This window comes from Athene noctua, chromosome 2 (genome assembly GCF_965140245.1).
Source record: "Athene noctua chromosome 2, bAthNoc1.hap1.1, whole genome shotgun sequence".
NCBI lineage: Eukaryota > Metazoa > Chordata > Aves > Strigiformes > Strigidae > Athene > Athene noctua.
This window is the reverse complement of record NC_134038.1, coordinates 100,655,868-100,679,544: the sequence shown is the minus strand read 5'-3', so window position 1 is coordinate 100,679,544 and position 23,677 is coordinate 100,655,868. Positions and strand designations below refer to the sequence as shown.

The 23,677-nt window shown below is 40.5% G+C and overlaps 2 protein-coding genes across 4 annotated transcripts in view; both read right to left on the bottom strand.

Annotated features, from left to right (window-relative positions):
* CDKAL1 (CDKAL1 threonylcarbamoyladenosine tRNA methylthiotransferase) overlaps nt 1–1,686 on the bottom strand; it is a 422,283-nt gene extending 420,597 nt beyond the window's left edge. The window contains exons 1-2 of one of the 2 annotated variants that reach the window (XM_074899749.1): nt 1,596–1,686; nt 276–315 (exon numbers count right to left, since the gene is read on the bottom strand). The gene's annotated coding sequence lies outside the window, so the exon portion shown is untranslated. The remainder of the gene's footprint in view (nt 1–275; nt 316–1,595) is intronic. The other variant, XM_074899750.1, reaches the window with a different exon arrangement.
* A 98-nt stretch (nt 1,687–1,784) lies between these two features.
* The window catches only part of E2F3 (E2F transcription factor 3), a 46,881-nt gene continuing 24,988 nt past the window's right edge, over nt 1,785–23,677 (bottom strand). Inside the window, exons 2-7 of one of the 2 annotated variants that reach the window (XM_074899747.1) lie at nt 18,381–18,492; nt 15,871–16,090; nt 15,142–15,300; nt 12,394–12,508; nt 9,528–9,666; nt 1,785–8,814 (exon numbers count right to left, since the gene is read on the bottom strand). In XM_074899747.1, the coding sequence (XP_074755848.1) occupies nt 8,549–8,814; nt 9,528–9,666; nt 12,394–12,508; nt 15,142–15,300; nt 15,871–16,090; nt 18,381–18,492 (1,011 nt within the window). In that variant the 3' untranslated portion in view covers nt 1,785–8,548. The remainder of the gene's footprint in view (nt 8,815–9,527; nt 9,667–12,393; nt 12,509–15,141; nt 15,301–15,870; nt 16,091–18,380; nt 18,493–23,677) is intronic. The other variant, XM_074899748.1, reaches the window with a different exon arrangement.

The following is a 23,677-nucleotide window of genomic DNA, read 5'->3' as shown; positions in this document are numbered from 1 at the left end:
CAAAGGATAAACAAAAATAAAAGGCTATGAAAAGTCTAGCAATAAAGAATACTGGGGGGACGTGACATCCCTTACACTACTTTATACCACTAACAGTATCTACAAATAGGCAAAGTTAACAACTCATTACAGGGAGAGGAAAAAAACTTTTGCATTTGTTTTTTCCTCTCTTCCAGAAAAACATCTGATATAATGGAGCAGCTGGCAAAACAAATAAGCTTAGTTTGTTTCAGTGGCCCACAAAAGAAAGAATACAGGCAAAATAAAACTCATACCTTTTTAAAAGCAAGGTTTAAATCCTCTCAGATAATAATCCTGGGGGGGGGAAAAGGAAGAAGACACGGCATGAACAAGCAGAACTAGCAGACAGAAAACCATGAGCTTGTTATTGTCCAATAAACATTCCCTTTGCAGAAAGATGTTTCTTGCTCAGGTTGACCTTGTTACGGCTGCATACACATGATGACTGGTTGACAAAGCAGAACAGCCACATTTTCCCCAAGCAGAGGCACTAATCTTTTTGTTGTTTTTCTATAGTGCTTTTTTGTCAAAGTCTGATTTCTTTCAGACCTCCAGATTTCTGTCTTCAGTCAGAAGTTTAAGATTTTGAATAAAAAAGGAAAAAGAGATTAACAGTAAGTTTTAGCTAAAGACATTCACTATTTTTTTTAAATTACAACCACAGTAAAGTTTTTTAACAGATTACTTGATATCTGCACTAGTTCCATTGACGTGCATGAGATCTCTTCTTCACAAGCAAATAAATAAATGCAGATTCGAATGGGCAGCTACTCCAAGAGATTGACTAAAATAAGTGGCAAAAATAAAACAATAAGCGAACGTAGTTTTCTTGTACTGTCACGCTGTACCTACAGAACTTGACAATTCCATTTAAAAAATGAACGCTAGGGAATAAAAACGTTTTAATGTCTTGACACAAACAGAACTTCCCTTGCCCTGGTCTATTTCGATCATCCCTCCTTGATCTTCTTGCACATAGCAAGAAAGTACTTCTTTCCAACGGGAAAACTCCCGTCCAAGTGGAAGAGGGTTGCTTTTTCCTCTATTTACCAACAGGTGTCTCCGATAAAGCCCCGGGCTTTTATCCCCAGTCTTACAGAGTAGTAGAAAACTGTAGCGTTAATATAAAATAGAACGAGCCCGCCGCCCAGCTCAGGGCCCCAGGACAAGCTTGTTCGGTGCCCGGTGGCAAGCGGCAGGCTGGTGCGCAGCGGGGCCGCCGCCTGGCCCGGCCGAGAGCACGGATGCCTCAGAGCCCAGCCGAGCTCGGCCCCACACCGGGCTTCCATCCCGCTGACGGCACCCGACCCCCGAGCAGCACCTCGGCCCCCTAGACCTCGGGGGGACTCCCGCCACAGCGGTCACCTCCCCCTCCCGACTTTAACGCGGAGCCCAGGGGAGGCCCCACAGAGGACGGCAGCATCGCACGGGCGCGACACGGGCAGAGCCGGGCGAGGAGGAGGAGGAGAAGGAGGAGGAGGAGAACTCGGCCATTACAGCCACAACCGGTCAGGGAAAGGGGACGAGTAAGGGGGGAAGGGGGGGTGTGCTCAGCGGCGACCCCCGACACTCACCGCCGCCTCAGCTGGGCTCCGCCATCACGGCCGCCGCGCCCCGCCTCAAGCCTCCGCGCGCGCAGCAGCGTCGTAACGGCGCGCGGCAGCGGCCAAAATAGTGCGGGCAGCGCGGCGGCGCGGCCTCGCGAGAGAGCGCGCGGCTGCACGGCCCGGCGGGGCGGGGCGGGGCGACGCGACACCGTCACGGTCACGGTCACCGCCAGCCCGGTCCCGCCGCGATGTCTGAGGGCTGGGCCGGCGCTGCCGCTCCTTTCGCCGGTGGACCGCCGTACGTGGGGCGAGAGCGAAGCTTGAGGCCTACCCGGACGGCTCCTCACACGGCCAGCCCCGGCCCTCACAGCGGGGAGGCGGGGAGCGGCGGCCCGTCCTCCGCTCCGGGAAAAACTGGGGGGGCAGCGGGGCGCGGCCCGGCCCTGCCTTCACCCCCTGGAAGCTGTAAGGGGCCGGGGCGGCCGCCGGGCGCGGAGCCGTGAGGGAGGCCTGCTCGCCGCCCTCAGACATAGGAGGGTGCCCCGGCGGCGGCCCTGGGCAGAGCCCCGCTGCTTCGGCGGAGCGCTCGAGCGGCGTTTCGCGGCCGGGCCGCGGAGGGAAGGAAGGGTGGCCGTGGGGCCGCGGAGCCGGGACCCGCGGCATCCAGCGGGCAGGCGGCGGCAACGTCGGGCATTGGCAGCCTGAAGGGGAAGCCGTAGAGGTGAAAAGGGAATTTCCTCCAGCAGTGCGCCGTGGCTGTGTTAGAACTGCGCATAACCGGTGCCGGGGCATCAGCTGAGCGCCAAGGCCGCACGTCCTCTGCGCGAGGTTCCCGAATCCTTGGAGACTCGCCTTTATTTTAACTGAAAATTAAGTCCGGCAATACGTATCCAGTTAAAACAGCTGGTGTCTGATGTGTCTGATGCAAATTAATGATGAGCTATTCGTTCCTCTGTGGCCACAACACCTTTTGATCTTTATTCATTACTTACCTCAAAATGCAGTGCTAGTAGCAACTTTTGTTTAGTCTGGAAGACATTGGTCAAACTATTTCATGAGGTGGCTAGGGTTTCTGGCATTGTTTTCCTCCAGTTTAGGGGCTATTGGCAACTTTTCTGACTAATATTTTTGGAAGACAGTAGTCTGGACGTTTAAACTTGGATAGCTAAAGCTAGGGGTCTAAGCAGATTATTAAGCATGTAGTTTACTTGTTGATCAAACTGTTATAGAGGGTGAGCATAATATTATTGCTTTGTTTTTAATGTACACAGTTGACCTGAAAAGATTATTTTATCTTTAACATATTTTGTTTTGAGATAGCCAGCTTTGGAATATAAAAATCACTGTTTCTTGTAATTGCATTAAGTTACTCTCTTTAGAAGGAGCCTTTCAAATCATTATTTTATTCTCCAGATAGCAGATTACAGTCTCACCTGAACTGAAGGGAAAGTGAATGAAAGCCCTGAGTGTATTCCATAATAGGCCTAATGGTCTGCTAGCAGATAAAAGTTGGCAGCTTCTACTTATGAATATCACTTCCCCTCCCTCTCCTTTTTCTTAAAAACTGATGCTGATTTTATGTCACGCTTATCTGACAATGTTCACAGGCAAAAAAAGGATAACAATGAGCATGAAGTAACAGGAGAGATTTGGAGAGGAGAATGGGACAGAAAGAAACAAGCACTTCATTTAAATCAGTTTTTTAAGAACAAATCATTCCAGGCAGGACGGAGCACTATTAATATCACCCTGGCCTCAGGATAGAGTCATTATTACAGCTTAAGATACATTTGCCTTTGTGATTGGTCTTTGTTTAAGTACACAAGTACTTTTGAGAGGTACTCTCAGTGAGACAGTGATGCATTATTTTTGCAGCATTTTGATGGAGGAAAACATTTTAAAATCAGTGGTTGCATTAATCTGTTTCAGACATCCTCCTCAATGGTGTAAGTAGTCCTTAGTATGTCAGTAAGTAATGTCATATCTATATTATGAATCAGTCTTTTAACTGCTTCCTGATAAGGTCAGTCATTCTTTTCAGTTTCCCGTATTCCAAGTATTTCACCTTCAGTCCGCGAGTTAAACTTCTCTATTCTGGGAGCACTGCACTGCACTACCCCCATAGTTATCTTAACTAGCCAAGTGTTACCTCTCTGGTTACGCAGAACTGGGCAGACATCAACACTGTTTTATGGTTGACTGAAGGAGCAAAGCACAGATAGCCTGCAAGACACATCCAAAAATTTCCAGATGGGCAAGACTGACTACTACTTGTTAAGGGGAGCAGTGAGCTCCAAGAACAGCTCCCAGGCAGGAATAACCCCTGAGTCCCATACCTAGTGACATAAATAGGCCATGCTGATCAGTTTCAGCATGATCCGGCAGAGTCCTTACCTTGTCCCGCTGCCAAGAATTCATAATATCAAGCAGCCCTTGTGCTGGCACAGTCCTGTTCAGTCCTAGGAGGTAGCCACAACATGGAAGGCACCTTTGAGTGCTTTTGAAGCTCACAAATCTAAATTGCTTTATAGCATATTCGTAATAACAAAGCTGCACGCAGACTACTGGTAGTGCAGCAGGTAGGAAGGGAAGCACATGATTCACTACCACGTCCTGACCTCAGGAAGAGAGCTTATCTATACCCACTTGGGAGAACTGCTTTTTAAGAGTTTTTAAGAGGAGCTGGCAGTACAAGTGCCAGTACAGGCCTTGTGGAGATTGGCAATGTACATGCTCCAGCTTCAGAACATGTCCTTTCCAAGTTGCCTGCTTTCCTCACTTCCAACTCTCCAGGGGTGGTAGGCTTGAAGAGACTGGCCTCAGGCTGGGTTACCATCTTAAGTCATCACAGGTTTTGAAGGAGTAGGTGGTTGGAAAATACAAAAGCTATGAGGAAAATAAAATACAAACCTCAGTTTTAGCTTACAGTCAGTAGAAGATACATCCTTAGTTGTTTTAGAGCATCTCAACTAATATCCTTAGGGAAGGGAAACAGCTGGGAAAGCGAGGGCCCGATTTTTACAGGACAACCTTATTCTCTCATAAATAGCATGCAATTCTGGGTGGAAAAGTAAGTGGGAAGGCTTGCAGGAAGAACATGGAGTCCTAAACTTAGACACAAGAAATTAGATTTCATCCTCTATTCCTGCAATTTAGGAGAATCTGTCTGGTCATTTGTCAGCAACATTCAGCACCACTCAATTGATAGCAACCCGTTCTGTTAGATATGACACTTTCTCCCTGTCAAGTTTTAGAAAGAAAAAAGTGGGTGAAGAAACTCCCAAACCTGATAAAGGCAAAGCATTCTGTGGATCTTTGCTTAGCTGTAGAGAGGCAGATCTTGCCACAGCAAGAAAAGCAAAACAGGGAAATTAATTCAACTTGTTTATGATTTTGTTAATACAATTCCACTAACTTTGATATACAGGCTATTGGTTCATGTAATCTTGAGAATTTTTGGCTCCAAGAACACTAACGGCATTATACATTAACTGTGTTACATACAGAAAAATTGGCATATGCTGCAAAATTTGGTTCTTCTAAACATGTAACAATGTCTCATGATACAAAAACTACCTTACATATCTTTTATACTTACTTTCTACAACAAAAATGGCCATGTGTGTATCAGTGGTGTAATTTACTCTTCCAGATCTAAGTCAAAAAGAATAGAAAGCAATAATGTCTGTTATTTGTAGATGGACAAGTTCCCACTGTGGGTGCAAGGGCAGGAACCCTTTTTTTTAAACTCCTCTGTGTATAGGAGTGCGTAGTCACCTGTCATTCAGGCCAGTATTGACAGATTTCTCAGAATCCCTTTCCATCTGCTCGCAGCACATACAGGCCCTGATAAACCCACCCTGAAACTAGTATTTGTATGCTGGATAATGTTGAAGTATACTGTGCTAGCTCAGGGGAGCAAAATTAACTTCTTTACCTAGCTGGTTTTTTTCTCCTGCAGGTCAGCACATCCAAAGTTTACAAAGCAGATACAGAAAGCAGACGGAAGAGGAGAGAAAATGACATGAAACCTGGCAAGCAGTAGCAGAGTCTAGGGGCAAATAAAAAAGTGCTTATGGGAGCAGTAGAACAGAGAAACCGAGAAAAGGCCAGGGAGCTATGACAGGTAGGACAGAGAGGGGACACATTGTCATTTCTGCTTCAAAGGGAGATCAGAGAACACAGTCCTCTAGCTCTCCTTTATTATTTATTGGGAATATAGAAGAAGAGAGGATCTTCCCTGTCATCTTCCTTCCAGTACTGCTGTGTGCAGAAAGTACAGAATGGACAGGTGCACTAAGAGATAAACTGGTAACATTCTTGTGCGCAGGGGAGGTGACAAGACACAGATGACTTGCTCAGAAGTGTAACATTTAAGCAAACAACCATATTACTGTGATTTTACTATCCTGTTCGTTTGTTGTGGGTTTTTTCCTTTTAGTAATTGAAGGTCGTACATCCAGAGAGGTGCCAAGACCAGAAAGGGAGTGCAAGTTTGTAAATGCATGTCACATGCAAGAGACTGCTAGAGATGACTCAAGTAAACAGAACTTGTCTCCAAAGCTACTATTAGGAGATTTCTGGAGATGTATCAGTAGGAAGGTTAAACAGATCCTCAACAGTTGCTTTCATGCTATTTAATCCTAGGATAACCCCATTTCTATGAAGTTCACAAGAAGTCTGTTCCTAATTCATATGGGGTAACAAGTGAAAATAAACCTGTGTTATCCCAAGCTCTGGATCTCCTACTATGTCTCTTTACATGTCTCATTCTTGTTTCACTCTGGCACAAAAAAAAAACCCCACTAAATTTGTTGTTAGCATAATTAAAAAAAAACAGGATTGAAACATATCTGATGTGAAATGAGTATGAACACTAACAATGAAAATAGTAACAGCTAGGTTCCAAGAAGCAGCATGATAGGCACCGAGAGTAAGAAGAATTAGCTGTATACAAATCTAAACTCTTTAAAAAATCCTTTTTATTGATTCATTACCATACAAAATTTATTCAAATTACATCCATTTGAAGTGGTAAGATCACAGCTAGAGAACAGGTCATCCTTTAATAAATCTATTTACAAAACTCGCATAAAAGCTTTTTTGGGGTATTTTTTTGTTTGTTTTTTTTTTTTTTTTTTTACAGTATTTTACAGAGGGGTTTTTAAACTAGCATACAATGCAAAGCTAAATTAGATTAGTATTTTGCCCACACACATTGGGACAATTTGTTTAATTTGTACAAAAAAGATGGTCTACGTTAGTCTTCATTTTCTCTTCCCCCGCAAAAGTGCCCCTTTGTCTCGCAAATCAGGCTCACACAACTTTTACTTTCCTCTTCCACAAGACAAAAACTTTAAATACTACAATTTTATTTACAGATCCACATCTAAAAAAACTCTTAAAAAATTACAAACCAGCTAGAAAATATTCTGGCAGTGTTTACAAATTAATTCTATTGTACAAAACTGCTAGATAACTAAAGTGTGAGTTGAGAACATATATCAACTTAAATACAACTGCTGAATGATCTATGCACACATTTGTACATATAAACACACACTTAACACTGTTTAACAGTTCTTTATGTGTTGCCCTTTATACATTTGTTATATTCCAAAACTCACACAGTCATACAGTTTCCTTATTAGTACTGTGACTTCTTGCCTTTTCATGTGTGAGCTTTCATAGCAGCAACTCAATGGTACCAGAAAACCTGCATACATAATATTCTACTACAGTACAAATAGTACTAATTTTCTGAGTATGTCAGATAAGCACAACAGTAATGCAAACAAAAGGATTATATGGGCATCATCTAATCAACATTACATTAATTTAGCCCAGAACATGGCAACATATTTTACACTCAAAAAAAAATTATTTAAGACTTCTTAGAATTCCTCTCACGTTCAAAAAAATAAATATTGGTACTATACTATACTACCAAAGATCTTCAAAAAATAAATGCAATTCGGTTGATGTGGTACTTACAGTTATGTACTTTGGAAAAAAATTAGTTCCATTTTGCTGGCGAAGAGAATTATAAAAAGCTGTAAGCAGAGGAAGCTAACCCACCGAGATAAATATGATATATTGAGCAAACAAAGCCTGACATAAGTGTTTTCCATAGAGGGAAAAACCCACAGTGCATCTCTAGTAGGCACTTAACACAAAGCCCCACTTAGTACCACAAAAATTTATGTACCAGTTCTAATGCACACTGGGGGCAGTAAAATTGAACTGTGCATCTTCGTTCTAGTTTAAAAAAACAACCAAACAAAAACTACTTTCACACACACACACACACACACAAGCATTTTTAAAAATCTGTGATTACTACAAGAAGTGGCAGAACTTTATACTTTTCCATATTTGCAATATACACTACATTTACAGTGTATTTTATTAAAAGCTTTTAAGGACATAAGTATTTGACCTCATAATGAGACATATACACAGCTCAAAGTGAGCATTATGACAGCAATTTAAACATTCCCACAAGTAGCTGAAGAATCCCATTTCACACTTTTGCTTTACTTCATATTTATGTTCACTGCAGGTACAATCCATGTTGTGACACTCAAAAGACATGCATTCTCTGCAGAAGGCACGACCTGAAATACTATTATAAAACTGTTACTTAGGACTAAACCAGTTCATCGAGCCCTTCTCCATAAGCCCACTTTGTCATGGTAAGCAGAGACTGGGGGAGTGTGAAGAGAAAACGTTTATGGTCACCTGCTTGCACTTGCTGACTCACAAGGCGCTGGAGCTCAGGGTCAAGGAGAAGGCCTTGCTGTAAAAGCCTTCACTTGTTTTATAGTATTTTAGGGAGTATTTAATTAAAACATCAGTACTGTTCAAGAGCCTAGTTACTTAATAATGCTATTTTATAGTAATTAGGGGACAACTGAATGACGGCAGGTTTTTTGATGCCATTAAAAACATGATTTCGATACGGACAGCATTTAAGGGAATCAGCTGTATATAAATTCATCCATCAATGAAGGAAGCTTCTCTAAATCATAAGCATCAAAGAGGTCACTGATGCCTTCTTCATCCCCAAGGCTCAGCAAATAATCTTCCTGAAGCAGAGGAGGCAGCAAATTCACAAATGGTCCTTCAAAGTTTGAGGGAATTTGGTCCTCGGTCTGCTGTAGAAGGTTGGCTGGGGAAGCCAATGGAGAGATTGTTGCCATATTTACTGAGCAGTCACCTTGTCCTGAGTTAGCAGAAGCCACTTCTGTAAGAGAAAGGAGAGGAAAAAGTAAAAGATGACATTTAATCTCATTAGAAAGATCAGACACAGATCAAAGTAGCCACTGCAAAAAGGGCCTTTCATAAAGCATCATTTCAACAAAAAATGGCCTCCATATAATTTCCAGATCGTTTTTGATGTGTTACAAAGGGCTTCTCAAAAATGCTCATGTTGCTATCACCACCAACTTTTCTACCAAAATATTATTTTATAAGGTTTGAACAGCTACTGGGGGGTGGTGTGGTGTGTGAAATAAAATTCAATTAAGTATAGTGAGAGATGTCCATTTTTCAGTGGAATTCATAGTCAAAGGGAAAACTTTCTAGGCAACACATGTCATCGGTAACACTGTGTAGCCGCATATACCCATACACAGAAATTTCTGCCTCTTGTGTTGAGGCCAATCTTTGCTGCTACTGTTCTATCTGAAAACACAAAAGGAACAAAATTGTTTCTTTCTTCAATATTGCATAAGCTTTGTTTACATATGATATGCAAAGAGGAAACTTATTTTAAACAACTGATGCAGAGGAAAACATATTTCCCACTAAATATAAGCCAGAAAAATCAATACCTTAGCTTTTCACTTCTTAGAAAAATAAAGCCAAAAAGTAAGAGCTGGATAACCAAAGTTCAAAATGAAATCTTGAACAAGAACGTGAAGGAAGGGCATTAGTATTACAAAGAAACAATTTTACCTTTGGAAATGGTTTTGGAAATGTTTCCATTGTGATCTTGACTATAGGTTTTCATTGGACTGAGGGCATCGTTTTCCTCTGGGCACAGATAAACTTCAATAGGTCCTTGAGTACTGGATAAATGTATCAATGCACTCTGCTAACAAAACAAACATCATTAAGGTGTTATACCAATGAACACAACAGAATATTGACAATACAGAGTAAACTCTTATTAGCATGTGAGCATTTGAACACATTTTTTATTAATCAAGAGAACCTGAAATCCCCCATGCATTTTTTGGAAGATGTTAAAGGCTTGGCTGATGTATTGCAGACTAGAAGAAAACATAAAAGCTTTTCCCACGGTATGTAGCACAAATCTCAGAAGCCTACCATTTTATGTGTGGTATTGTAACCAGAGGCATAAAGGATTGGACTCCTAACAATTTCTTACAACCACAATAACCTGGAGGGTTTTGATGGAAGTCAGAGGTTTTATTATTATTCGTAACAATATTACCAGATGCATTTGTGTAAATGTTTCTGCTTTAAAAGGACACCAAAACATCTTTCCCACTCCCCCACACACCTTCAGCACTTTCACTGAACTCAAATAGCTATATGTAAGTGCACCTGTTTATCATGGAAGTTTTTCCAAATAACAAAAAAAGAAAAACAGATGCCATTTTCTTCACCAAAACTTGTTTATATAAGTCCTTCTGCCCCCTTAAGGCAGCAATTTTGATGGTGGTTCTGAATAACAGGAACTCTTAATTTGTCACAATAAGTTATTTTCTTAACTTTTGCACACTGATGCAATAAAAAAAGGTGACATATATAGACATAGAAAATCTGCAAAGTTGATCTTTGTGTTATGATGGAAAAATCATAAATTACTCTGGTTACAAATAAACCCACTCCAGCTGTATTGCATTAATAGTTTTAAAAAGCATGAACGCAGGCATTCTATACCTCTTTGCAGACTTGTTTCAAATATATTTTATTGTTCCCTTGGATAAAAAATTTCTCATATTACTTGCGTTCTCACAGTTATGTAACATAATAGACAGTGTTTACAAATACAGAGAACAACAACAACTGAACAGGGATTCCCCAGGGCAGAGAAAACAGTTAAGACTACTTAGGGCAATGCTGTAATTAGAAAAAAGGAGATGGGAAGAGAAAGAATTGGAGAAGGTACTGTTGAGTGACTGAGGTACGCAAAAAACCACTGAAATGTAACTGCAAATGAGAGAAAGGAAGAGGACTTTATTGCCTGAAGCTGAAAATTAAATTGTAAATTGGGTAGAGGGGATAAGGGCGGTCTAGGTGCTAGTTTTAGTGATTGTGCGCACCTCTACCTGCTTGATTTCACTGAATTAAAAAATCAAAGCATTACACCAAAGGGAAAGAAACAGGAAAGCAAGCAACAGTAACAGTATATATTTATGGATACTGATAAAAGATATCCCTTCTTCATTGCAGCAAAATGATTTATTCTTCCAAAACCTGCACCTAGGTTCAAACAGAAAATTAAGGACAAAGATAGAAAAAAAATAAAAAGGATGGAAACCATAATGGGCCTAAGCCCACGAAGACTAATCTCAGGAAAAGAAGTGACAGAGAATGCAGGAAGCCCTGGGCTCACTGGAACCCACCCACTGGTATTGATGAAAGAATAATGCAGAGGTATGAACACAACACAGAGCAGTTGGGGAGTTACCCTATCTCTAATTGTTCCATGAATGAAGAAATTAGGTACACTTTTTGAAGCTCTAAAGCAGTGACTTGTGCAAATTATTTGTTTGTCCAACATACTTGGGTCTGTCATAACAACTGGGAATTGTCAAGCACTACACGATTGCTACCAAGAAATAAAATTCCAGGAGCAACTGAACCATGTGGTTCATAAATCATGAGAGGAATGAAGAAAAGTAAAGCTACTCCCTGAGGATACCATCAAAGAAAAGCCACCTGAAGCATTTTTCTCTGCAATTGTGACATAGGTAAAGGAAGCAGCTACATTACCCTAGACATCTACCCGAGATAAGGAAAAGGAAAAAGGGGAAAAAAGAATGAGCCAGACATCTCTCATACAAAAGTCAGCACTCAGAGACTGTGGCTTGCATAGAAAAGAACAACAGAAGAAGGAAAGAGATGAACACAGACATCTTCAGAAAGAGAAGTACTTATAATAAAATAGGAAAGGACATCCCTACGCCCTACAGACTTCATGATAGCAAACAAAAAGTACACTAGCAGAATATAAAAAGTTTTACACAGATGAGTAAAATCAGTGTCAATGAAGCAAAAATGATGATGGAAGAATGAAGGGCAAGAATGGATTCTAGGAGTAAAACATAAGTTTCCACGATAACTGTAATACTTCAGAACAGAAAATCCTACATGAAAATCTATCTCAATAAATTAGGCTATCGGTAAGCATCAAGTTGTTTAAGGCACTGAGTTAGCCATGAACTTTGAAACTACATAAACTTAAAAAGACCTGAATATCTTAAGAGCAAGATTTTACGTGGTTACAAACAGGAAATTTCAACTGTCAAGGAAGAGCTCTTCTTTACATAAAGTAGGGCAAAAGAGAGTATTTGTAAATAGTGTGGATTACTCTGAAGGAAAGCTGGAATTGAGAGAAAAAAAAGCAACAAATAATGATTGCCCTATGTAGACTTATTTTTGAAGTTTCCTCTTGCTATCTAACAAAAAAACCCCCACATCTTTAAAGTTTGTAAAACAGATGAATATAGGACTGTATGCCAATAAATCCTACTTGGGCATCAGGTACCACAGTAAGATTCACAACACACTTGCTCCATCTATAGCAAATCGATACGTAACCTAGCAAGAAACAGCCGGTTGTCCTTACCTCCACTGGGTCAGGCACTTCAAGTCTTGTTTCTGGAGGAGCTTTCACAACTATAACAGTTTGGTCTTTAAGGCCACTAATTTTTCGAATATCTTGATATGTCACGTAAGCTAATGTAATCACTGTTAAGGAATTTTCCAACCCAGGTTACAACATATTCGACTGTTTAGAAGAGGCAGAAGTCTTTGATTTATTTTTCCATTTTCTCATGGCTACTTCACTCTTAGCTCAAAGTCTTCTGTTTTCTACACTGGTGGAGATCGTAGTGAAACTCTGTGAGAACTTCTCTTAGATATAACAGCTGGGGCCACTACCGAGTGACAAAAGGGATTCTCCATGCTGAGCGCTTCTCTCTCCTCTCCTTTATACGCATAAAGCTACCCAAGCTAAAGCTCCACAACCTGAAAATACTCACAGACTGTGCAAAGCAAAATTTTTTACACACTTGCTAGCAAAATGCAGAGAACTAGAAGTCACAGAAAAAATGTAAACGAATTTACAGGTGCATGTTATAGATGTGCATACACAATGTATCTTTGAAGTTACCAACAAACATAATTTCAGTTTTCATTTGAGGGTTTTTTGTAAACATCTCTACAACATGTATAAACGCATAACATTTATAAAACATAAATTAATATATAAATATATTAAATGATTTCAAAAACCTGTTTAATTTACTTTAAACAACTTGACAGTGCAGAAGGTCAATTTCTGCATAAGCACTGAATTAATATGAATATTTTGCTGTTCAGTATGAATTTGTCCAAATCAACAGGAGTGTTTTAGTGGGTTACTTCATGGTGGCTCCTCACAGACACACGTAACCAAGGTGTCGCAGTGCTTTTGGTTGCAAAAAAAACCCATGAAACAGCCACAATCACATGCAACCGATTCCAGATCTTTAGTTTTCTAGTGAGGTATGTAGCCTAATGTTGATACTACAGAAATAAAAATTCTGATTTATTATTATACTTTTTGGGGGTGTAAGTGCAAACAATTTTGGTAATTGCACACTGTTACCATGTAGTAACATGCAAGACAGACTGCCTAGGCTCAAAACACCAATGTATTTCACACCTAACTTGGACCAAACAGGTCAAGAGGTAAAACAACAGGTCAGCTTTCACACACAAATGGCTTTTATCAAGGCTTTTAACGCTTGTTTAGTAAGGTTTGCAAAGGCAGAATACAAATTACAGCAACAGTGGCTATTGCTAATAGCATTGCTATATGAACAAAGGAAAAGATTGCATGGTTTTCAGATAAAACAACAACAATCTTTATTGCTGTAGCTAAAGGCTCCTCTTGCTGGGCATATCCCAAAACATTCAAGGTAGCAATCAATTACTTTCTGATTCTATTTATAAGGGAAACAAGGAAGCAGCTATCTAATCTTGATGAAGAAAAAAAAAAGCCTTCAAAAGCAGAAGTTGTGCCTTCATCAATTAAGCAAAGGAAGAAGCTTCTCATCTCTGTGAGTATTCAGCAGGTCAGACTTCAGTAAAGTGAGGGAAACGCAGTACTGGGATGAACTCAGAGTCAGTCCCGGGTTTCACACTTCTTCATTCCTTCCTCAATAATCACCAGTATAATCAGTAAACTTAGTGTCACAAAAGGATTTGGGGAATACGCTCTCCTAAATCCAAAAGTATAATAAGGCCAACATGCTGCTAATGCTGATCCCTCCTTATACATCCCCATGGGAGCCAGCAACGGCAGGGCAGGGATCAGCAAGAATCAGCACTAGAGAAACAGAATCATAATGATCAGTTTTGTCTTGCTTAAATCTCTTCAAGGATCAAGCTCTTAGCTGAAGGCAGTACTGACTCTACTCCCTTGGTGCCACTTGGTGATCTTTGCTTACATCTCAAATGTGTATGAAAGCTAGTCAAAACAATATTTACATACTTCACATACTTTTTACTGACACTATCGTAGTTATTTCCTATCCCTCAGAACAGAGAATAAGTCCATTTTATTAGATGCTCTTTAAGAACTACATAAAGTAATGTTTCCACATCAGCATTTAATAAAATGCTTTCTTCTGTTGCTAACAGGTGGGAAATCTACTGAAAATGAGAATTGGTTAATTACAAGGGCTATTAACAGCCAAAATACCAACTGTCATATAAATCTTATGCAATTGAGCATTACCATTACATTAAATAATTCAGTCTAAAATATTTTGAGAGCCCATAAAACATTTATCTATGATATTCTATTATAGATTCTCTAACCAGAGGAATCTGAAAATTTGTTGCAAGTTTCAGACTGTCTCCCAACTTTATTTTCCTCCCCATGCCTGTAATTTATATACACATCAGTTCAAAGCAAAAAAAAAAAAAGTAAGAGTACACACACACCTCTGTTACCATTGCGAAGTCTTTGCATGCCTTTGTAATTTCTGCACACATAAAACCAGGGTTTGCTCTAGGCTCAAGAGTCGAAAAAGCACCAGGTTGTTGGATGTTGTCACTCAATCAGCTAGATTCTTGGTTCTACTCTATGTGAACACAGATGTTAATGGGCTCCTGTATATGCCACTTTTTTTTTTTTTTTACATTCCAGAAGCATTACAGGTGCAAGTGGCTTAAGTAACTTTTTTTATAGAACTACATTAACACCCATTAGCCAACTTCTTGAAATTTCTGATGCTGTGTATCATAATATAGAGAGGAATTCTCCGAGTATTACAGGGCACAGCAAAGAAACTGACCACCTCCGAGGTTTTGGGAAAAAGGATATCTCTGATTCTCTGAGTCCTCCGTTAGCAGCTTGAGGTCCAGGGTGCAGCTTTGGATTAGCTCATCCAGTTTCTTCTCTTCCTGAGTCAGTTCGGTCACCTCCTTCGTAAGGCCCTGACGCTGTGCCAGCATGCCACCGTCCTCTGATAGACTGCACCCCCTATGGATGTAAAGACAACAGACACCCTTTCAGCATTTGTAAAACTTGACCCTATGCTGTGGGAAAGGGAAGAGGCGGGGTTTTACACTGCAGATCAAGTTCTTAGCCCCTTCTTCCTAAACCTGCCCATAGCAAGTCAACATTAGAAGATGCTTTTTCTGCAAAGTGTAATTTGAATGACAACACATTTTGGAACTGCTACCAAGATGGAAAAGTTGAATATTTCTAAGCACTTCCAAAATCTTGCTTCTAGCTCCCCTCCCCTCTAAACACATCCTATAAAAGACTGAGGAAGGCAGTAGGTAGAGATGTGTACTTTAAAACTTACTCCTCTTGCAGAAGCAAATGAGTTAAATCAGTATTCAGACAAAATACTGGTTTCTAATTTCCCCGACAAATGCTATTTCTACACTCAAAACCTGTCTTAACAGAAAAAGAAAGCTTTATCCTGATGGAAGGCATTTTGGATGATTGCTTGGAGTGAAGTGTTAGAATGGAAGGTGGGAGAAGAAAAATACTGCTGCTCTGAAATCAGTGAGGAGGAATGGAAAAAGGATAATGAATACTCACATCCACTGAATGTTGTTTTTGGATTTTTTCTTAATGAGATGGATGCCTTCCAGTACATTGGTGATATCGTAAATCCTCCTTTTTTGCACCTTGAGGACCTCTGCCGCTCTGTTCAAATCTAAGACCCCATCAGGAGATTGGCTCAGCAACTGAATGAACTTCTTTGTAAGAAGGCCAAGTGACGTATCATACCGAGTCTTTTCTGAAGGAGATTTTGGAGCTTGGAAATAAAAAAAAAAAAACAACCGAACCCCAGACAAATCAGTTTTTCTCATTTTGGTTCCAAAAGCAGCATCCAGAATTTCTAGGATGTGTATTACAGATATTTCTTTCATTTTTACTGAAGAAATCTCTCAAACCTCTGCATTAAGACACAATTTACCACTGGGTATTTATTTGTATTTCAAGATGTACTTTTCCAAAAGTCACAGGTACATGAGCAAATACATGCTTTTTTAAAATGCAAATATTTCCATTAGTCTGACAGATACATATAGCAATATTCTACTTAGGCTTTCACTATGTGAATTCTTAATAGTATTTTTAGTATCTATTTATCCTGGCAGCAATACCAAAAATTCCCCTATGACTCTCCTTCATCAGGCTGATAGCCAGCTTTCATCAGGGTTTGATTTTCCCCTACTGTAAGATAAGTGTTTCACATGCAATTAAGCAGGACTTGGGTGTACTTCAGTGGGTGAACACAATGACAGATTCCATCAGCACCATACTCCACATCTTACAGAAAACTCAAGTGAATTAGAGGAGACCGATGTAAGATACAATTTATAACCATGATTTCTCCATAATCAAACAATGCTCAAACTGGGCAAGAGTGTCCACTTCCTCCAAGTTAGAAGTCAGCAAACAGCCTGGATCTTACTAGACTACTCAGTGTTTTCATGCACAAATGCAGCATCTATATACTTAATAGATGTGCTTTTAAGAGTTTAAATACTTAGAATTAGAAATTAATCTGATCTAAGTGTTCAATGCCTTTGCGTCAAGGGAAATGAGCCAACCACTACTGGAAGTCTGTTGGGCTGGTACATCTCCAACCTTTCACTGGCTTCAAGTATTATGCAGGACAGATCTTAGGCTGATCTGGTGGTCATTTTCATGTTTTCGAGGTTCAGGTCCCACATTTAATTGCAGAAGTCAGTCAAAACTGAAATCCTACCTATAAGCAAACTGTTAGACTACTCTGAAATATTCTGAAGAATATAGTGGCTTTCAATGAAAACCAAGTCATTGCCTGTTTGCAAAGAGAACCAGCTAACTGTATCTCATTCTTTGGTAGGTTCAGGGCTTCTCTGCATGGGGAAATGGAGGAATATTCACATCACTTAGGTGACCTTGTAAATTTAGAGCAGGATGGTTTCTGCTTGTTTTTCCTTTGGGGTTTAGAAAAGAATAAGAGGATCAGAGTGATAAGGGCAAAAGGCTACTTGACCCCCACCTAAAACAGCATGGACTCCTGGTCATGCACCAAGAAGTTCCCTGTACAACCTTACCAACACTGCAGCTGCATTCTATGCCCCAAATGGTATTGAACTTCCGTAAAAACACACTTCAATTTAAAAGGGACTTCATTTAGCTTAATGAAGTTTAGTTTAATTAAGACAACTGTGGTGGTTTAACTTGTCCATTTTAAGTTCGTATCTTCAGCTAGTTTCACATTTCTTATCTGCCTCAATAAATAGAAACAAGCACTTAGACTGGTGAGGTGGGACAAGTAAATATACATTCACATCTCTTGCTCCCATCACTGCCACTGTTGCCCCAGTTCTCCCCCTTTCCCTGCTCCCCTCCCTCAGCAAGCCTAATTCTCCTGCTGTAATCCCCCAAACAATATGGCAAGGCTTCAACCCCCAGGTTGTGTTGCATGAAACCTACTGCTTGAGGCAATACAGATGTGCAAAAAATTAATACTTGCAGCAACTAAGCAGCAGCAGTAATAATATAGTCATATTGCAGGGAGAGAAAGCAGCTCAGAGCCCACAAAAAGCATTTAGTGTGCAATGCTGCTGAGGCACAGCTACTGCTCTTTGCAGATCCCTGCCTGGGGGAAGAAGCTCTGCCAATCAACTGTTGCGACTTTAGCAGGGAAAGAGGAGGGTGGCCTGATTATTAGCCTTGCCTAATAATTGTGTGTTTGATCCCATCATTCCCTTCATTCCTAGCATCCACCTCTCCTAAGTGTTCCCAGCTTGGCATCCTTGGCTGAAGAGGAGGACCTGTACGGAGAAGCTGCCTAGCAAGCAAAGCGAAAGACCTGGCAGCCAGGAGACTCTGCAGCCTCTCAGCAGCTCTGCACCAACCCATGCACTCTGAAAACCTGTCCACTGCCTGGCTGTGGGTTTGAGTATGTTGCATGTACAACCAGGTGAGGATAGTAATAAACACATTCTTTTAGCTAGGTAATGCAGCCTGTTGTACTGGTTCACTCTGATGTCAAGCTAGTAAAATTAAAAACTCTGTGCCATACAGCATGTCACAGGTTCCCTTACTTTTTGGGCTGTCTGGACTTCTTGTCGCAGCTCTTCCTTTCCCCTTTGGAGTCTTTAATCCTTCAGCAAGATACTGGTGGCCGCTTTCTCCTAGCTCCAACCTTCGCTTTGCCTGTTAAAAAAATGGGTGTTTTTTTTAATTGATGGTTTGTTAAGAAGAGTATTTCACTTTATCAAACATAATATTGGGTCTATAGGAAAGGTAGACAGCAGTGAACTTTTCACAGCAAGGTATCAATACAGGTTCATACCCCACAGTCATCACAAGAGAATTGATGGAGTTTTCATTTGAAAATTCAGCAGTTTTTTAAAATTTGAAAAGCTGGGTGACTGTTGTATGATCTACTTCAAGTCTAGTCTGGACCTTCTTCAATAACCATGAAAGACTTCTACCCTTAACTGAAAAGTTCTCAACTCAATTAAGTAAACCAAAGAATCTCTCATGCATACGTATGCACCCACAAACCTACACTTCTTTTGAAGAATTCCTTATATCCATTTAAGTTTGTGCACAGGTAGTATTAGTGCAAGTTACATTCTTCCTTCACCATTTGAAAGGATGGCTTTGAGAGGACCAGTAACTTCCACTAATATAAACTTTCCATCAATGAAATACATGATATCAAGAGCAGCACTGGACAACTGTTCTCCTCTGCTTCTCAACAATTTTTGTCCTCATTGAAAGCACAACCCCTGCATTTATTTCACATTAACTAGCACATTTGTATTAAAGCTGCCTACATAAAAGCACGATGGAGCAAAAGTAGTATTGGAAAGACAATGCCTGAAAACTAGCTAAATGTTGCATTCAGGTCAAAGGAAAGCTGTGTACATCTTGAGTAATAAAAATAATGAATGAAACTTAAAACTATGCAACACAAACTGCAATGAAACCCACCACCAATATGAATTTTGTTCCTAGACAGAAACACAATCTACTATCTTTGGAAACAATTCTATACCCTGCCATGTTACTCAGGTTACTGAAATCAAATCTGAGGATACTCGTTATCCTAACAATTGAAAGAACATTACCTAGGAAGACAGAGAAAAAGAAGAAAAAGAAGTTTTACATCTAATGAAATTTAGCCAAATAACTATTTCCAAATAACATTGTTTATTCAGTTAGGTAGAATAATTCAGAATACTTTATTTGCTTGCTCTTCAGATTTGCCCCAAAGGCTTGGATCATTTTCTGCTCCTCAGTGAAACAAGTTAAAATGATACATTCTCTATGGAGTTGTAGACAGGTCTTTCTATATTGTGAATTTAGCTTATATGTTTTACTTGGTGTCTGTGATCAACAGAAGGCTCTAAATAAATTAATTTATATGCATTTATTTAAGGATAGCTAACCAACATCTTTGTACTGGACTCCGTCTGCAAACCTCAAACTTACTAAACAGTGAGTTAAAGCACATGAAACTCATAAGCCTGAGGTGTAACAGTGTGCACAGAGCACCCAAGCCACTGTTCTCTGTATTTTGTGAGGAGGAGCAAGGCGCTAATTCATTGGTCACAGAACAAATCTGAACTAACTGCATCCTTCTAACCAACGCAGGCACCGGGCTCCCAGCAGCCCGTTGGTGGCAGCTTCTAATGCCATGAAACACCTCTGCTCCTCTCCATGAGACATCAGCTCTGTAATCCAAGGACACAGATTCTAAAAAGGTCAACTGTTAACAAAAGCATCCAGCTAATATGTTTAGCCAACTTAATTGGATTAAATTAAGATTACAGCTATTCCACAGGGAGAAATACATTTCACACTTTTTTTAAAGTAAGTGTTTTTCCACCCTGAGAACTATAAGAGAAAAGGAAGGAGGGGTGAAAAGGGAACAATTCAGGGCGTGGGAAGACTAGGCCAAAGGGATACAATTAAAGATAAAAGAGAATCTCAAAACCAGGTGTGAGAAGGAGGGGAAATGCTAAAGACTTAAAATCCAGAGATTTGCAGCAGCTCTCTCCATCAGAAGAGAAACTTTGGTTTGGGCTACACATCAAACCTTTTTGTCTCAACTTGTTTGCAAGACACGAAAACCAGTATTTTGCCCCTGCATTTCTGGTTAAACACTTACAACTTTCTCCTGCAAACTTCAAATAATCAGATTTGGTCGTGGGAAAACACAAACAGCATCCTTTAGCCACGCACAGCACACAAGCCCCTCCATGCATGCTGGGGGTGTTTAAGAGAGCTTGGTGAAGTTTAAGATTGCTTGGTGAAGGCAATTTGAGCAAACCCTAGGGAATGTTTAATTTCTGGCCAGATGTTACACGTCACTCAGCAAGTGCACTCTTCCCCTTCCTGTTTTACAAACTGATAAAATGCAGGACTGAAGTGGTATATTCTCTTAATTTCTTCTTCCCTGATTTACAGACCAAAGATTTTCTAGTGCCTTTTCTTTGCACTAGAGATCCTAGGTGAATCACAGTTTCTCTCTCCCATCTCCAAAATTATTCATAGTGCTTTTAAAAAAAAACACTCTTGACTTGCATAATATATTTCTGCTCCAGCACTATATTCATTATTTGTGCTATTTGTACAAATTTGTATCATTTGTCTTTACTTGCATTGTTTGATCAATCATGGCATGCAGAATCTTCTGACAAAGTATGTGCAACCTGCTAAGAAGCAGCAAGCCAAAGGACACCAGCACAAAGCATCCCAATGACAGGGAAAGATAGAAAGCATATGGATTAAGAACTTCCCACCTATGTGAAACCTGAGTGTGATAAACAAAAGTCAGATACCTCAGAGGGAATGTGAAAGGATCACAAAACACATGGGGCAATGGGACAGGTAAAGCCACAAACAGGAAAGCATCCTATTGAGCTGAACCAGACACCTACCTAACCCCTCGGTGAAGACATAAGAAATGTGACATCAACTGTTTTGACTCAATTTTCTCTGCCAATACTATGAGCAATTCCTGATTTAGATACAACTACAGATCCACTGTTCAGTGCAGACCACTAAAAACAGGTGGTACCTTGACTCCTATGTATTATTTATGCCCTTTTAGATTTGATCCCTTTTTTTTTAAAAAAAAAAAAAAGAAACCAAGATAGCTACCACAATTAATATCAGAGGCAAACCCACAAGAATGTCTTCATAAGAACACTTGCCTCTAGAGGAAAATAGTTTAGAAAACTCCTAGGATAAGCTAAGTGTTTTCAAGTAGGCAGGACCTGATGCAATTTACTTTACAATACTCAATCTCAGCAATTAACTTTTAAAAAAGAGGTTGGAGGCAGATATGCTTACAGAAGACTAGAAAAATGAATTGGAAAAAATACAGATGGAAAAGGTGTAAACAGGAAACTACAGTTCATACCCCTTAATGGGTTGTTTTGACTACACCTTTACCTGGGTCTAACAGGTCACTGCTATCACTCTTCTCCCTCATCCTCCCTCCAACCCTGTGCTCTGCCTGCTGCCCTAGTGCAGGCAGCACGGGACCAATGAGTCCTCATCAGGCCCCGCAGGGAGTGAGCTCAAGGGCTGATAACCAGCAGAAACCTAGTCCTCCAAAACAGAAATTATTTTCTGCCTGGATATCCCTTGTGGGTGACATGTCCACGCTGAGCACTGCTGAGCGGGAGCACTGGGACATCCCCCATGCCCCTTGGGGCAAGTGGCTTCAGTTCTTGGGGAAAGAAACTGGCACCAATTTAAAAAAAAAGTCAGAGTGTTACTTTGTAAGAGCATAACAGTGCTAAGCATTAGGTAACAGCCAGCACAGGGCTTTGCCAAGACAGCAGAGGGGGAAGTGCCATGGTGGGAGACAGCCAGCATCAGTTTTTGAAGACTGCACCATGTCAAACAAGAGCCTCATTTTCTACAAGGATTATATTTCTACATTTGAGGGAAGAAGCAGTAAAACATCCTCTAATTCTTTCCAATGATAAAACCATGGAGCATAACTTCGCCAAACTATGCACATTGAAATTTTCCTGCTAGTTGTCTCAGCTTTATTACTGGATACAAGACAGTTGCACTGTTTGCAAGAGAGAGACCTAAGAAAAATTACATTACCTGTGCTATCTTTTGAAAACCCTTTGTCTGAAATATTCCTGCAACCAGTAAGCTTTAGCAGGCAAGTAAAATTTGACAGAAGGATGATCTGAGTTGGACATATTCTACTCCCTCAAAATCACAAACTTAGAAGCATTTGGAAAAGTGCAGTCAGTATGCTTTCATTACAAGCATCAAGAGCCAAATTCCATTTCATACTTCAAGTGCCATAGCCCTTGGGCCTGCCCAAGGCTACACACATACCATCTCCTGGGAGGTCCTGTCTAGGACAGGACACATCTAAGTCCCCTGCTCCCCTAACAGGCATTCAGGGTATATTAGAACCGCAGCAGTCTGATTTAAATACAAAGGGACAAAAGTTTAACTGAGAATGAGAGTGAAAGTAACCTGGGACAAAGCCTGCTGAGATGGTGACAGAAGATAAAATTTCACTTCACTCAAAAAAACCGGGATGAAGAGCTGGAAAGAAACTCCAGATTAGGGTTGACCAGGCATGAAAAATAGGAAGATTGGAAATGACCAGGCATAGCATGGAAGCAATTGTGTGTATTAAGTGATAGCTGATGGTGAACTAAGCAGCAAGCCAGAGAAATGCGTCTTAGTGCTCAGCTGTGTCTCTCAGCAAGCACTAAGCTGGGCAAGTTAAGCAAGGGCAGATGACTAAGCCTGGCATAGACTCTAGAAGATATTACAATTGCTAGGGGCAGATAAAATGGCAGCTTTTCTGTGTGTCACCACAATGCTGATATTACTGGGGAGGGGATGCAAGCCTATCCAGAGGGCACAGATAAATTTTGACCACAGCGAGGAAGCCATAGCACAGATGCTTTACCAATCCCCATTCACTTTCCACAGGCTTTCTTCCACATTTTCAAAATTAAACAGTCACTTAAAAATACAATTTAAAAGCTGAGATTCTGAGACATGAACTCTACAAAGCTGTTCCAGAGGTCAGGAGCTGCAGAGAAGAAAGCAAACATCTCACATGAAAAGGTAAATTAAGCTGGAGTTTGATGAAGAAGAAATACAAAAGAAGCATAGAAAAAAAAAACAAAAAACAAAACCACCTTGGGCTGAAGGGCTGAATGCACAGAAATATTCATACACTAGGGAAATTTCTCCACTGAACGAAATGACACAGACTCTGCATTTTGAACATGCTCAAATGAACAAACTCTGGTATGTGGAGAGTCCTGAGTGATTGCCAGAGGGCTGCACCCAGCTGAGGGCACAGCAAACACTACAGCTAACACCAAGAGAC